This window comes from Struthio camelus, chromosome 7, assembly GCF_040807025.1.
Source record: "Struthio camelus isolate bStrCam1 chromosome 7, bStrCam1.hap1, whole genome shotgun sequence".
Taxonomy (NCBI): Eukaryota; Metazoa; Chordata; class Aves; order Struthioniformes; family Struthionidae; genus Struthio; species Struthio camelus.
The window spans coordinates 10,552,298-10,568,146 of NC_090948.1; the positions used below are offsets into that span (position 1 = coordinate 10,552,298).

A 15,849-nucleotide genomic window follows, 5' to 3' on the forward strand; every position below is an offset into this window, starting at 1 on the left:
GCCTGTCCCGCCCTGTCCCGCCCCGCTGGGCGGTGGCGGCGGCGGCGGCGGCGGCTCTGGGCGGCCGCGCCGCCCCCGGGCTGCGGTGAGGGTTGGTGCCGGGCAGCGGCGGGGGCTCGGCCGCCTGCCCGCTGCCCAGGCCCTCGGTCCGCCGCCGCCGTGCCGGCCCTCGCCGCTTCCTCCCTGGGAGTGAAAGCTGCGTCGTGGCGGAAAGAAAATCACCCCTTTCTACTAGCTGCGCTCTGTCGCTCCCCTTCGGAGGGGGAACCCCAAGTTACACGGTGGCAGGAGATTGTCTAGAGCTAAGGAAAAATCTTTCCCTTACGTGATAAACTGCAGGGGGGTGACTTTCCTTCTCTTTGCAGTGTCTGAGCGTGCTGCATCTCTGCTAGTCATGATATCCCGCTGTGCAGCCGCTGCATCGGGCCCAGCAGTCCAGGACACGGCTTGAAGATTGGCAGGGTCTTGCTAAGCGCTCCTGGAGCCAAGCTCCCGTCCTGCCAGCTCACGCACCCACCCAGCAGCGCGTGGTGTTTTAACGTTCACTACCTCAAGAGATTTACCTTTCTCAGAGTAACCGCCTCATCATCGGCACGAAACACAGCAGACAGCCTTTTGCTTTGCTTCCGGTCACGGCTCCCGTGCGGCCGAGGCGCCGCTGAACGGCGCGGCGGCCGTTGCCGTGTTTCCGCGTGCCGCTGCCGGTGCCGCTCTCGGCTCCGGGGTTGTGCCTGCAGCTCCTCCTTGGATGTGTAGCCAAAGTTTGCCCCCGAAAATCTAGCGACTCCGGCAGCATGCCATCGTTCCTCTCGTGCCATCTGTTGTCTGCTTCTTTGCAAGAAGCCAGCAGCATTTCCAAATCCGTAACAGATCGTTATGGACAGTGGAGACACTGCATATACATAGTTCTTCAAGTAAATGCATGAAGAGGAGAGGTGGGGGAGGACTCTGCTGCGCACCAGCAGTGACTGGCAGTGGGCCTGGCCTTCAGAACATGAAAATGTACTTTCTCGACAACATGTGTGGAGTTTACTTAGGGGATCCAGAAACTTGTGTGCTAGCTGTAACTTTCTTTATCCTGATGAAAATGTTTATTATCATTACCTGCTCCTAATGCCAAATTTAGGAGCTCTAGAACAGGCTCTGTTCTAAAAGTCATATATGTTCTCTTTGAGAAAGTAGTATTGTTGTCTGTTATAATGCTTATCAATCTGCAACAGGTGACTAACAGATCTATGTATAGGGAATTTCTGACCTGAACTGTTGATAAAACTCCAATTTCTGTTTTCTTTTCACATCAGTGGCTGACATTCACAAACAGAAAGATCGATTCCTTAGTGCACTGCAATGGCTTTCTTAACTACATGTTAGATTAACCGATTTTAACGGAATATAAAGTGCTAGATTTTTCAGAAAATCATGGTTTTTTCAGTAATGAGTAAGGGGGAAATTAGGAAGGATAGTAGAAGTAGAAGGAAGCGTCTTGCTTCAGGGCATGGAGTGATTGCTGCCTGGGGAAGGGTCAGGAAGGAAAAATTTTCTCATGTATGATATTGCACAGCTAGCCATATGCATTACTGGGCAAGGGGAAAAGGCCGCAATGTGATGATACCTGTAGCATCAGCATTCATTTTCTTATCCCTGGAGACTCACTCTGCTCTCTGAAAACGTTAATAATGAAGCTTTTGACTGGATATTTGCATTGTAGGAAAGAACTGTTTAACTATCACCTAACCAGCTGCAGGATGACAGTGGAGCGTGCCTTTGGGAAACCGAAAGGTAGATGGCAGGTACAAACTAGAAGGCTTGCGGCAACTAAATAGTACCTGTCTGGAATAATAACTGTGTGCTGTGTTCTATACAACATCTGTGAAAGCAAGGCGGGGAGCTTTGCTGAGGCCCAGGAGGCAGAGGGCAGGGATACTTTTTGGATGGAGAATATGAGCAACTCGCAAGATGTTCCCCCCTAAATGGCAGTTGCTAGGATTTTGTATGTTTTGCAAGAAAGGATGCATGGTTTTGATACACTGCTGGGAATACTGGGACTGTGCAGTATGGTTTTGCACAGCATTACTTTATAAATCTCGGTAGAATAGTGCATCCAGTCAACTCTGCATATGTATTTGGGTGGGATTTCTCTGTGATCTGTCTGGAGTGATCTGTTACGCCTGCCATGTTTTATTAATTTTAAAGTTGGGTCATTTTTAGGTTACCATACCAGACAAGTGGGAATGTTTGGGCCTTTGAGGTCTCATTGTACACACATAGGTTCTCTTGGGCACATTTTGCACGCTTTTCTTCAAGCTTTCAGTTTAAGTTATATCACATCCTCACCAGTTCTTTAGCTGGTTTGTAACAGTGATGCCTTACTTCTGGCCTTTTGGTTCTTTTTTTTCCCATCTCTCTCTCCTCTCACTCTCTCTCTTGCTCTTGCTCTATTACAAGTGTTTGCAAAATGCCTTCGCTCTCAAGTTTTCCAGATCCTGGCAGCAAAGAGAAAGTGTAAGTACAAATGCTTTTAGTTGTGAAATGTAATCAGTTGTTGGTTGTTGGCTGGTTTCCTTAGTAGCAAAAATGTGAAAAGCTACAGTACGAGACAGGAAGGCAGTCTCAAAGAGTTTTTTCATCAGTCTTGGGAGATCCTGGTACTGATAAGTCTTTTCCATCTTTCATTCAATGTTTTTGCAAGCTGATTTGTTACTACGCTACGTTTGAATAGCATGAAGAGGCTATACGAGATAAAGGGCCATGAGGTCAGGTATCTTAATAACTACGTGGTTCAGAGAAAGTTATGATGAGGTAAGGCCGATGTTTGACTTCTACAGGTGACTTCTGACTGCAGGTAATGTCCTGTAGTTTGTGTGAGGAAGCGACACCTTTTTTCAGCAAACGGAAGAAACTGTTGCTGGGGTGTGCTGGGGTGTCTGGCTTCCTGATATTTTGTGTGGCTGGAAAGGCATAGCTGCTCTTCAGGAATGGCAGAAGAGGCAGTCCTGACTTGTATGTTAGAGCCCTCAGAGGCTACTTTCTGTAACTAGAATGTGATTTTGGATTCCATGCAGACATGCTCCAAGTTTCCTAAGCAGTTAATTCAGTGAATTTAAGGCAGTTGGAGAGGTAACAGTGTTTCTTCCTACTAATTTGCACTTTCAGTGTGCTATTTCCTTGTATTTTATATATGATGGCACTAGTTTTAAACAACATTGAATAAGGCTCTACTGCTACATAAAGCTTTTTAAGATTTTCACTGATATCAAAAAGCTTTTACAGGGCCTTACTTAAGGAAAACAAGCCACAATGAGTTTTTAACTGAAGAGAAAATGCCTTGCTAAGATTTGTCAAGATATCAAACTTGCACTGGTTTCGTGATTTATTTCCTTGCATGATCAAAATGCAGTGTGTACTTTGTAATGAGACCATGCAATGCTTGTTTTTCAATAAACTATCTTTTCTATTAGCAATTCAGTTTTTATGCAGCATGGTCAGGAATAGAGCAGTTTTGCTCTGTTTGCTGTAATAGGGCAATATGGCAGTTCTGAGGTGCTCAGAATTGGGAAAATCTTTCAATAAAGTCTGTCAAAATTTGGCACACAATGGGTGTGAAGGAAGTGGCATGCCTGGGGAAGAAAAGGATATGTATAGGGCATTTTTGCTTTTCATACTTCTGTTTTTGAACATACTGTTACTTGGGAGAAAGAGAAGAATTTGGAAAATGTATTTGCTGACGTTTCAAGATGCTAAGATGGTAATAAGTGGCATTGTGAAAAAAAACAAACGTGCTTTGTGTTTATGGAAATGAAATAGCTTTTATCTGTGAAATGAAGAACTTCTAGTTATCTGACAGTCCTGTTGGAAGGAATATGTTGTCTCATTCTTCTCAGGGTCCTCTAGTATGCTTACTGGCTGGGTGCACAGAATATACTGTGTTGCATACCCTGATGTTCCAGACTGGTCTCCTGTCCAGATCTTCAAGTGGCTCCTGGATGGATGTTTTGTTTCGTAGTTGCCAAGTCTTTGTTTTGTGTTATTCAGGGATGTCCTGCTTTCAGCACCTCCCAGCAGTCATTTCAGCAGTGCCTTAAAAATGCATTTACTGTGCAGGGACTGGAGGGCCTTGTCCATCTTTTTTTCTTGCCAGAGTGTAGGAGGACCTAGGATTCTAGCATGAGTTCAAATACAAACACGACAACCAGGACTATCTAGAAAGTACACAATATGTTGGCTCTTGGAGTAGATAAGGACAAAGAGGCAGCAGCTGGTAGTATGCCTGGCACTAAACAAGAGGGGGACAGCCTGGGTGCTATGACCCTAATAAAGGTCATTCTATAAACATAACGTCAGTTTGGGACAAGATGAAAAGCTGTATGAGAAGGGAACTGGAAGACCTCCAAATTACTTTGGTTCACAGATGTGAACATAATAAATATTATAGTGAAGTCAATATAGTCAATATAAAATTGCTCCTGATCCTGAAAGGAATAGCACGAGGTAACTCAGCAGTTATTTTAATAAAATTATGTTCTTTGAATAGATCTTTTAATGAAAATATAATTGTTTATCTATTGACATCAATCACCTATTTTGAAAGGCCTTAAGTGTTTGCAGGATGTTGTGCCTTACTCATTGCTCTTCAGATTAGGAGCTCTATTTTCAGCACACCAGCTGCTGACAGTACATTGTGCCAGTACATTGTCAGCATTCAGTAAAAGTAGCGTTAGTAAGTGAAGCCGAGCTGCGTATCTCCATGTCTTGAGTAGGTGGCTTTCTAAGTGTACCCCTTGCCTTTGGAAGGCACTGATTTTGATTGAGTTGATTGTAGTTTACACAAAAGGAAAGTGCTTAGCACCATCCTAAGACCGCTGCTGTTACAGGAAGTGGTGTGGATGTGTGGAAGACTGAGTAGAGACAGTAGAGTGAACTCTTAGCAAATGTCCCAGTGTTCTGGAGCTCTGCAGCTGGAGGTTTTATGATTCAGGTGAGATGTAAATCTCAAGTCCTGACCGTTTGTGGCCACTAAAAATTAATAACTTCTTTTGTCCAGAGCAGACTTGATAACCCTAAAAACTTGGTTGAATTCTAATATCAGGCATAATGGTTCTTAAGTAGTGTTACTTGGCTAAGGAATTTTTGTGTTCTGACCTATGCCACTGTACTCTTCATGTACACTGTTAAATAGCAGCTTTGTTTGTTCTATTCAGTACTAAATAGTTCCTTTCTCATGACTTTTCCATGGGGGATAGATGTCTGAATTGGTACCTACCATGTTTAGACTTCTCTGCGATAAAAGACTCTCTCCATTGGACTGTGTGTTCTTCTACATCTGGCCATGGAGTGGTAGGTTGACTAGACATAGATAATGAATGAATGTGGTTTAGCTCAACTCCCCATAACAGAGTAACTGAATTGGCACCAAGGGAAGGAATTTGTGACTTGGCTGGGACAATGTCAATATACCTCTTCTAGAGGTAACAAAGGGTCAGGATGCTACAAATCCATTTCTGGCCTTCTTCTGTAGTGATGTTTCCTTCTAATACAAGGCCGTTCAGAAATACATAGACTAGTCCTAAATGAGGTCACTTGCTATATATATCTGGGTGAAGAGCAGCTATGATGAATTGCTGCTGCTGCTGCATATACCTTTGTCTTCATCCTGGGCTTATGACAACTACCTTTACAGCAAAACTGAAATACTAAATGATCAGATTCTAACATTCACATGGACATGATTTGTTTCTGTGAGTTCATTCGTCTATTTAGAGAAAGATATTGCTCCCCTCCCTTATGCACTGACACAGTTGCCAAAATAACCACTCTTACTAACTGGCAGCTTTAAAAGCCAGCCTGCAGCTGACTTTGAAACAGAAGGTCAGCAAACGGAGCAACAGACTTCAATTCACAGCTTTAGTGGGAGCCATTGACCACAGCAAAGGGCCCTGACTGGAGTGTCTAGAGTGTGCTTCTCACAGGCCAAAAAGTCACTTTCATACTCTTTGAACCTTTTGTATAAACCTATATATTTTTCACTCTGTGGATTTCAAGATGAATGTGCAGCCGTGTGCTCGATGTGGCTATGGGGTTTACCCTGCTGAGAAGATTAACTGTATAGATCAGGTCAGTTCTCTTTCTTTATTATTTTGGACTGCAATAAATGTGTGGATTGGCACTTTTAACAGTGCAAATCTCTCGATTCCAAAAATTGTTAACCCATAACTGGGACCAGAACTGAAATGAGTTAATTATATACGTATTGCTTGAAGAAGAACAGTTATTCCTGAAGTAAATGGAAAGGATCAATGGTGAGATTTAAAACTCAACAGAATGATAAAGAAATAAAAATAGCTTTGATTTTGTTTCTGTTTTTTGGTATTTTCAGACATGGCATAAAGCCTGTTTTCACTGTGAAGTATGCAAGATGATGTTAACAGTAAATAACTTTATTAGCCATGAGAAAAAGCCCTACTGTCAAGCGTGAGTGTTTTTATTTGTTTGTTTGTTTTTAGTAAAGGATTAACATGCAATCTTAATGCAATAGAAAAGCACCATTTGGACTCAGTCTGGTCCCGTGTGTGATGTGAAATTGTATTGTCGGTGACTTCAGTGCATCTGTCTGGATTTACATGAATCAAAAACGATGGGAAATTCTTGTTACTGTGTATAAAGCTTCCTTATTTGCTGTTTTGTTCAGTGTGTTAAAAGTTAGCAAATTAAGTACCATTTCAGTATTTTGGGAAGAAAATAAACCTAACCATAAAATTCAGTGCTTTCCAAATCAGTGTTTAAGAGTTAACAAGGTTGAGCTAATAATCAGAAAAATGTGTAAAATGCGGATTTGGGAGTTGTTTTTTTCTAGGAAGTTTTTATTTTATAATGATCAATTCCTGTCAAATTTGTCAGCTGAAAAAGGAGAGATGACAGTTGTTTTTTATTCTATTATTCTCTTTTGTTATTAGAAACACAGCATTGATATGATGATCATTAAAATTAATTTTGCTCCAGGCACCTTCTCCATATAATAATAACTTGAATGTAATCTGAGATCTAGGTGTGAGTGAGGGATAAGTTATGTATAGGAGGGTGGAGGCTGGTGGTGTGTTTTTGAATACTCAAAGAGAACCTTTCTGATGGGCTGTCTAATAGATTCCTAATATCCTTTTACGCCTTCTTTTTTAGGCATAATCCAAAAACCAACACATTCACAAGTGTATTTGAGACACCGATAAACATAAATGCAAAAAAACAGTCGGAAGTGGTAAGCGAGGTAAGAAGTTTGAGGGCCAAATATGTGTCGCGTAGTTTTACATTTTGATATCACATTATGTTTTATTTCAGAAATATAAATATGTATTCTTTATTTACCGTGCTGTGTTCTTTCAGAGCACTAGAATCTGGACCCAGGTTTGAATCATAATTTTTCAAATGGATTCTCTCATAAGAAACCAAGCAGAAAGCTTCTATTTCAATAAGCTCATACTTTCAGAGGCAAACATGGATGATAGACTCTTATCTGCCAAATCTGATTATCTACATGGAAGCCTTGTTCACTGAAACTGCAAGAGATACTGCCCTGAGCTATGCAAACTTAGTAACTAAATTGGGGCGGGGGGGGGGTTACACGAAAGCCTGGAAAAACATTGACCCTTGCTTTAAGATCTCCTCTGAAAACTGACACTAAATGGCATGAAACAAAAAAATTCCAGCTCAGTGGGATGGAGGTGAAAGTTCACACACGTGCTTTGTTAACTATTTCTGACAAACCTGGGCTGATACTCCCCTTTTGTAAGAAAACATAAAGTCCAGGGAACTTTGCATGGTTTGGCTGACAATATTTTGTTGAAACGTTAAGAAATGAAATAGCTTTTCATGCCCGTTTGACTGCACCTTTCCTGTAAAAAGCTGCTGTGCATCTGCAAACCTCTAGGGGCGCTCAAAGTCTTTTTTCTTTCCAAATTTCATTCTTTTGTCATTCTTGCTTTGTTTTTCTCCAGATATATTTGTTTCAAACTTGTATTAACAGGAACTCTATAAAATGAGGGAAGAACAGAAACACAGCCAATAACTGGTAGCTAGCTCATTTCCGTGTAATGCTGCTTTCTTGAATGTCATGTCTTTTGGTACTCTAGAATAGTACCATTCATTACATAACTACGTTTAGTAACCATACCAGTGTGTTTAAATATGATCAGCCATCATATTAAAATAAGAGAAAGAAGTGCTATTATTTTGCATTATAATATACTACATTTGTTCCTGTTTTCTCTGTCAGCTGTACAAAGTTATACAGCTATACATTCAATAGTCCTTATCAGATACTGTATCTTTTCTTTATCATTCTTGTACAGTATTCTTATACCTCAGGTTTTGCAATATCAGGTTTGGCTGTATCTATTTCAGTAGCAGCTACGACACTTACTTTAAACTGTGTGACGGATCTAGTGAAGAATGAATTTGGGATTACTGCAGGATCTATTTCTGTTTTTAGGCAGTGATATGAGACTCTGATACTTCCAGTGTTTGTGAATACATAGCAGGCAAATTATAGCTCAAGGATCACTTTCACTTGTTTTTTACACCTAAAGCACCTTCTGTCCTTTTCAATCACATAATGAGGTTCAGCTTCAGAGAGAGAATTGGTAAAGAAGCTGATTCTGCAATATTCACTTAAAGTGAGTATTTCTGTAGAAATTTTAGATGTAGGAAAAATTTTTCATGGGTAAACATATAAATTAATGCTAACCTGAGAAGAGGTTTCAATAGCTACTGTTTTTTTTTTAACATGTAGGAGCATTTCTTATGCAGAAAACTTAACACGTTTCTTGGAGCCTAACAAAATGCTTTCACGTGAGTCTTACATTGAGACACTGACTAGAATGTAGAGATAAAAATGCAGTTCCCTCCACTTATGTAGAATTTCTCTATCAGGTCAGGGACTGTATTTTTTGCATGTGTAGAGTGCATTGCATAACAGGGTTTTGATTTCATTTGGATTGTCTTTATAAAAGTAAGAAACAGTAGGAAAATGATGACCCAGGACTAAATATGATGCTCAGTTGCATTTACACAATCTTGATACTTCATGAACACTGTGCAAGGAAGCAGGAGACTGGGATATTATGCACCAGGTAACAGTTCTTTCCTCTAATGCTTGATATGTTCTGCTGAATATTTCTTGGAGAATTTAATCCTTACAGATTGTTTCCCCCAGAAGCATTAGCTAAAGACCCAATTATTCTTTCAGAACTCCATGCCAGATTTCAGCTGTAATATGCTGCTCCTTTACAGATGTGCTGCTCCAGTAATAGCAAAAATCTTAGGTAGAAGCTGGCTGTGTGGTTTGGAACATAAAATTTTGACCTAAGGGCTAAACCTAATCTTTTCTTCCGTAGACTGCTTTGCCAAGAATGGGAGGCAGAGAGCAAGTAGTTGTGTAGTCTTTGTGTGGCGTATAGCTACAAGCTATGAGGCCTTTTTGTGTGTGAGCAGGCTGGAAGTAGTGTTGGTAAAAAGAAGGAGAAGGAGGAAAAGATGGAGAATTTTTGCAGGCTGTCAGAAGGTGATTTGTATTTTCTTGTGGAATGATGACATTTGGTGTATCAGACTTGCTTGCCATAGTCCCTAGGTTTCTGCTTTCATACCATATATAAATGTGCCTTCAAGGTGAAATCTTTAGTTGACATTGAAAACTAGGCTGGTTTGTTGTAAGTGGAGATCTAACACATGCACAGAGGTAAACACTATGCTAGAGTAAATTGTCTTAGGCTGAGCCAGGTTGATGCTGCCACCCAGATAATTAGTTCTGTGCAGTCTGGTTGTTCCTTTGCCTCTCTTGTGTTGGCACTGATGGTTTTGCTGCAAGCCGGATCAGTAAACTGACTTGGCTGAAAACTAACACAGCGAAAGCCTACATGCCAGTTCCCTGATCGACCTTGCCACATGGCTGCTAGCCTGATTATCAGGGCATAAGAGAATATAAGAATAGTTAGCTAGTATGGTGGGAGGTGTTTCTGGAAGTACCCTGCATTTGGACTAGTTTAAGGTAACCGTGAAACTGCAGCCAAAAGTAGCAGGCACTGAAGTGGATTTGTTACAGTGGGAAATGCAAGTCAAAACAACAGAAGCAGTGCATTACACTCCATTTTTGGCTATAGTTCATGCAGAATCCATATAACTTTGGACCAAGAGGCTCTATTCACCTTACTTGTGTCCATGTTTGCATTCCTTCTGAAAGGGGTGCATGTGTGTGTATATTAGCATACTGTTAATGCCAAGTCAATTTTTTTGGTAGAGAAAATATCGGGAGGAAGGTGAAAGATTCAAATCAGTCTTTCAGTGGGATGTGAGGTCCAGAGACATTGAAGCTGCATGTCAAGCCCAACAGCTGGCCAGCCAGGTAAGAAATATCCCTCAAGTCTCCAAGCCGTAGCCTGCAGGAGTGCTGCCAGATTGTGGGCTACCAAGTATTGACCTTGGTAGTTTTGACTGTTAAGAGTTTTACTTACAGCATTTCAGTCTTAAAAAAAGCCATTGCTTTTCATTTGGCTAAACTTCTCAAGGCAATGTAGCTTGATTATACCTTAGGGTGCAAGAATCAGAAGAGGAGGACAGGAAACAGTGTATCTGTACAATTAGCAGTTTAGACTGCTGAGTGTGCCACCATACTCAGTGTCGTCTTTCTGTTAGCGCTGAAGCTTCACCAGAAGTGATCTGGTTCCCAGGGGAAATCATTTGAGCCTTGCTCAGGAGGCTGACATCTTGATGCTGACATCCTGATGTCAGTTCTTGCAGTACAAGCTCTGCCTTGGCACTCAGAAAGGATACATAGAGTATGGGCCTTGTGTGTCTGTACAGGGTAAGTTTTGCTCCCAGGACATTGTGTGTGTTTCCTTTTTTCCTGTCACATCAACTCCTTGTGTATTAAACCAAGGGTACGGATTACTTGTTATTTAATTTTTATTTTGTAGAATGCCTACTGTGCTGCCTATGAGGAGGGAAAATCTTTGTACTCGGGAGCCATCCCAGATCATCAGATGGTCAGGATTGCTCAGGCACAGAAGAGTCTAAAAGATGTAAGTGGGCTGATGTATGGAATAGCTTTATTTTCATGGGTTATCATATTCTGAAGACTTTGCAGTGTACTGAGGCCTAACCTATAATAATATGTTACCAAAGGAGTGACTGACATGTTTACTTCTATGAATACCAATATTTAGCTATGTAAGCAGTTAGTCACATGGCAATGTTATTACCTATTCTGGAAATAATACATTTATGTATTTATGTAATTGAGATGGGTTTCAACTACAGACCAATGATATCTGAGGTGACCTTGATGATTTACTGATCTAGTATGCAGTGCTGTTCACCTCAGTAGAGCAGAACTCATAATGGAAAACACACCTTCTTTTCTGTAGTGTAGACCTTTCATAGATTGTCTTTCCATGACTGAGGGAAATCAGTTCTGAAGTATGACTGATTGTCTGTGCCCATACAATGGGTTAGCGACCGAGTCAACATAGGCAATTAAGAGTGGATAATTGTTATGAATGGAGAATATTTTCTATTGTATGTAGGAAATATTTCCACCTAATAATCTTATAATGTATATGTTCCTTAATTTGTTTACTTTTAAAAAATACAAAGTGACCCATACCTTTAAGAAGCAGGCGTTAAAAGAGGAATGATATTAAACAACAGTGGGTTTTTCTGTAACAACAAAACGAAAAATCTTAATTTTCTAGTTGCAATATACGGAAGAATATGAACAACGCAGAGGCAAAGGCAGCTTTCCTGCTATGATCACTCCAGGTTATCAGGTTGCTAAGAGAGCCACCCAACTAAGCAGTAATGTAAGTCTCAGTGTTTTGAAATACATATTAGAATTCCTAAAGTTGGAGAATCCTGGATTTAGGCTGTTCACCTTAAACAGTGGGTTCTGTGATGAGCTTTCTACAAAGTGAGAAAACTTTAGCATGATTTGTGGGCGCAGGAGATTTTTAGCAAACTACTGGGTTTGGGAAGACAATCACATAGGATAAATGACAATATAAACATTTTCTGAAAGGTAGTAATTTTTGACAACCTAGAAAAGATCAGTGAACCACTCTAAAATGTTTGTTTATCTCATTACCTTTATTTTAATTTTATACCTTTATTAATCCATTTATTTACGTCTTCTGATCTTTTCCTCTCTATTATATGAAATTAAATACCCGTAATATTAAACTGTACTCATATACAAGCTACTTGAAATCATATATGCACACACAATGATTGCTTTATAGAAATAAGTCAAGTAAAAACAAACCCTGTACAAATAACATAAGTATGATTCACATACATCTAGTATCATTTTAAACATTTGAAACTTTGATTATTTGGGACCGTTTCTGTCTCCTGCTGGCGTTTACTTTAAGGAGATTGGACCTTAAATATGCCAATAGCTTGACTGTACAGTTGGGATTGTCATGACTGCTGTTGCTCTCTTCTCTTGAAGCCTTCTGACAGTAAATATCTATTTGCTAATTATTATTTGTAACATGTATTTTATATCTCTTTTCTCCTCCAGGTAGAATATAAGCGAGGGCATGAAGAGAGAGTTTCGAAGTTCACCTCTGTTGTAGACACTCCAGATATCCTTCATTTGAAGGCTGGAGGACAGCTTTCAAGTGATGTAAGTGAAGTAGAGGAAAACAGGTTGACCTGTTTTTTGATTCTGCAACTGACTCTTAGGACATATCTAAACTGCTTGAAATATGAACACAAGGAAAAGTAAAAATTAACATTTGAAATGCAGGTGCTTGACGTGTATATTACCATGGTACATTTTACCATTAAATGTTTAACGCTTCCAGATATAAAGGCCATGTTCAGTTCTAGGCCACAATAGGACTAGCTAGCTGTCAGACTGGAAGACAGAGAACCAGTCTGTTCTATAGCCAGCAACTCGGTCCCGCTGAAGATAAAGCATGAAGCTGGCTGACTGTAATATCAATAGAGGAGGAGTCTTGCAGACAACTTCAGTATTTTCTTTAAACAACTGTGATCCATATACCCTGAATGAGACATAGAGGTCCTGTGGAAGGCATGTGATGGTACAAGTAAAGACTATATTGTTAAACATAACCACAAAGGAGGTAGATCCAGACTTCATGGTTCATTATCCTTCTGGCAGTTCCTGGCTATTGAATGCCTGACTTTGCAACTTTAAAAATTGATAATGTGTGATAATCAAGATAAGTTTGTGTGATCTAATTGCTCCTGAACTGTCTTGATTTTCTTTTTTCCAGTTGAAATACACAGAAGACTTTGAACAACGGCAAGGGAAAGGCAGCTTTCCTGCTATGATCACCCCAGCTTATCAAATAGCCAAGAGAGCTAATGAATTAGCTAGTGATGTAAGTGTCCTAATAAAAGTCTCTTTTTTGGAATAAAAGAAAAAAATTGTCACACAGATTTTGGATTAAATTTATATTTACTGGCAAAAATTCCACAATCATTGTGGAGATATGCTAGCCGTGCACTTCATTCAGAGATTTTTGAAGTTTTTTTTTTTTTTAAGGGACAAAGTTGGGTTTTATGTGCAAAGAAAAAATTAGACGTTTTATTCGTGAATCAAACACCATGTATATTTGTGGGCAAAAGCTTCCCTTTTACCCAACCTGCTGTTGCATACTACCAAGAAGGAAAACCATGAGGAGTCAGCTGGGGGTCTTTGATCTCATTTTTTCCAACCCAGTATGAGCTAGAGGTACTGGAGAACAGCTCTAACTTGCACAGCTGCCATAATATTTCTCGGTGACCTGATATCAGGGGAAGGCTGAGTTTGCAACTATTTTGCCATGCTCTTTGTGGGTCCTTATAGTTCATTCTCCCATTCCTTCTGTAGTGCTGTCTACTGGACTGGGCTGTGTGTTAGTATTTTAGAGAGGCTTTCGTGAACCAAAGAAACTAGCTTCTTGAATATCAGTTTTATATATATGTGTGTGTGTGTGTGTGTGTGTATGGGTTTGTATGTATCTTGTGTGTATTTATACATATAGTATATATGTGTATCTATATATATATATATACACATACTAACACAAACATGTCTGATATAGGTGTAGATGTATAAAATATTTCTTTCTGTTCCAGACTCTTTACTCTGACAGGTTTTTTTTCCACTCTGTGTTATACTGATCTTTATTGGCTTTCTTTTCTTTTCCAAACAGAACAAAACCACAACATCTCTGTATTCTTTAAAAAGCATTGTCAAAGGACACCAATATTGCTTCAAAATGTACAATTAATTCCATTTTGTCACTGGAGAGTGAAAGAAAAGCTCTTTTCATTGGGAAAGATAAGATATTGTGCTAGCTCGATGGAAGTCTGCTTAAAACATTATTAAGAGTCATCAAGGAAAATCAGAGGCGGTCTATAATTTTAAAGGCAAACGTACCTGAAATTTTGAAGGCAAAAGCATCTGAGCCTAAAATATTTAAATGTTTTTGTTTGCCTTTGATCTGTGGAAGACCCTTCATTTGTGTCAGCAAACACACATGGTGATTAAAGGGCAGCCTCAGGTTCCAGGCATTATTTTGTCTTCTGTAGAAGTAGTGTAAATTTTCGTCTAAACTTGAAAGTTGATTGCCAAAATTCTGTTATTCACTGGAGAGATCAGTATCTTTCAGGAACAAACCTCTTTATTAACGGAATGCAGCTGAGCCTATGGCAGATCAGGCAGGAAGGAGTGTTCGGTGGTAACTATGAATTTACACTGCCATCAGTTCTATTTTTTTTAACCTGCTGGTGCATCAGGCGTTAGCCACTGACAAGCAGCGGGTATTGAACACACAGAGCTAACCGTCTGGGTTGAAATGGCAAGTCCCATGTTCTCAGTGCACTATTAAAAAGTATACCACTCTTCTTGTTTTTATATCTTGCACTGGCATATTTGACTTCTGTAATTTGGTGGCAATGGGAATTTTGACAATCTTTTATTATCTACCTATGCCTGTCAGTTATTACTCTTTATTATACAACATCTCTAACAGATTAAACTCATCTGGATATTCTTTTCCTTTTCTTTTTTTCCCATTAGGTGAAGTATCATCAAAGATATGAGAAAGAGATCAAGGGAAAAGCCAGCCATACAGCTGGAATGGATGTTACTTTCACAAAAGATGATGTAAATCAGTATGCCCAGGTATGGCGCACCCGAGAGATACGCATGCTGATGTTGATCATTACTAAGGCCAGTTGCTCAAGACTTCAGAAAGGGCAGTGTGACCTGTTTTCACTTTGCCTTCTTGTGTGAGAAAGGAAGGTCTCAAAGGAAAAGATCATGTGCTACAGTACCATACTATGAATGTGTGATACATTTGGCATTGTTACTTACAAGACTGCAATGTCTGTGCGCTGTCATTACATGACCCTTATGGTAGGGTCGCTCTAATGGGTAAGCTTTATTTCAGCAAGCTTTATTTATGGATAAGGATATACTTCTACTGTGGTGGTGTTATGTGTCACACTAAAATGTATTTACTCGCGGAGACCTTGTTGTTCCATAAGAAAGAAAATGTAAGTTCAGTTGGGAGAAAATGTGAAAGGAGCCTAAAATGATTGAAAGATGGTAGTTAAGCATCTTTTCCTTGCCAATATTTCTAGAAATCTTGGAAGTTCTGCAGTTTTAAATATGTACAAGTGGCACTGAAGATTGTACATGATCTCCTAGATTTCAGCTCTTCTACAGAAGTGGTATTTTAAGCCTGATAGGTTGTATATTTCTGCAGTTGTGTAACCAAATAAGCTTCCTATCTGTTTTGGTCTATGGCATTCTTCTTGCTTTGTTTCATTTTTCAATGCGTAGAGTTA

General features: G+C 39.9%; 2 protein-coding genes across 3 annotated transcripts in view; one reads left to right on the forward strand and one right to left on the reverse strand.

Annotated features, from left to right (window-relative positions):
* CASP7 (caspase 7) overlaps positions 1–1,045 on the reverse strand; it is a 30,091-nt gene extending 29,046 nt beyond the window's left edge. Inside the window, exon 1 of one of the 2 annotated variants that reach the window (XM_068951682.1) lies at positions 564–1,045. In XM_068951682.1, coding sequence (XP_068807783.1) covers positions 564–818 — 255 coding nt within the window. In that variant the 5' untranslated portion in view covers positions 819–1,045. The remainder of the gene's footprint in view (positions 1–563) is intronic. The other variant, XM_068951681.1, reaches the window with a different exon arrangement.
* A 4,637-nt stretch (positions 1,046–5,682) lies between these two features.
* Positions 5,683–15,849, forward strand: part of NRAP (nebulin related anchoring protein) — a 55,546-nt gene continuing 45,379 nt past the window's right edge. Inside the window, exons 1-9 of the mRNA XM_009668651.2 lie at positions 5,683–6,111; positions 6,374–6,468; positions 7,171–7,258; positions 10,283–10,387; positions 10,959–11,063; positions 11,736–11,843; positions 12,563–12,667; positions 13,284–13,391; positions 15,077–15,181. Of these exons, the coding sequence (XP_009666946.1) occupies positions 6,040–6,111; positions 6,374–6,468; positions 7,171–7,258; positions 10,283–10,387; positions 10,959–11,063; positions 11,736–11,843; positions 12,563–12,667; positions 13,284–13,391; positions 15,077–15,181 (891 nt within the window). The 5' untranslated portion in view covers positions 5,683–6,039. The remainder of the gene's footprint in view (positions 6,112–6,373; positions 6,469–7,170; positions 7,259–10,282; positions 10,388–10,958; positions 11,064–11,735; positions 11,844–12,562; positions 12,668–13,283; positions 13,392–15,076; positions 15,182–15,849) is intronic.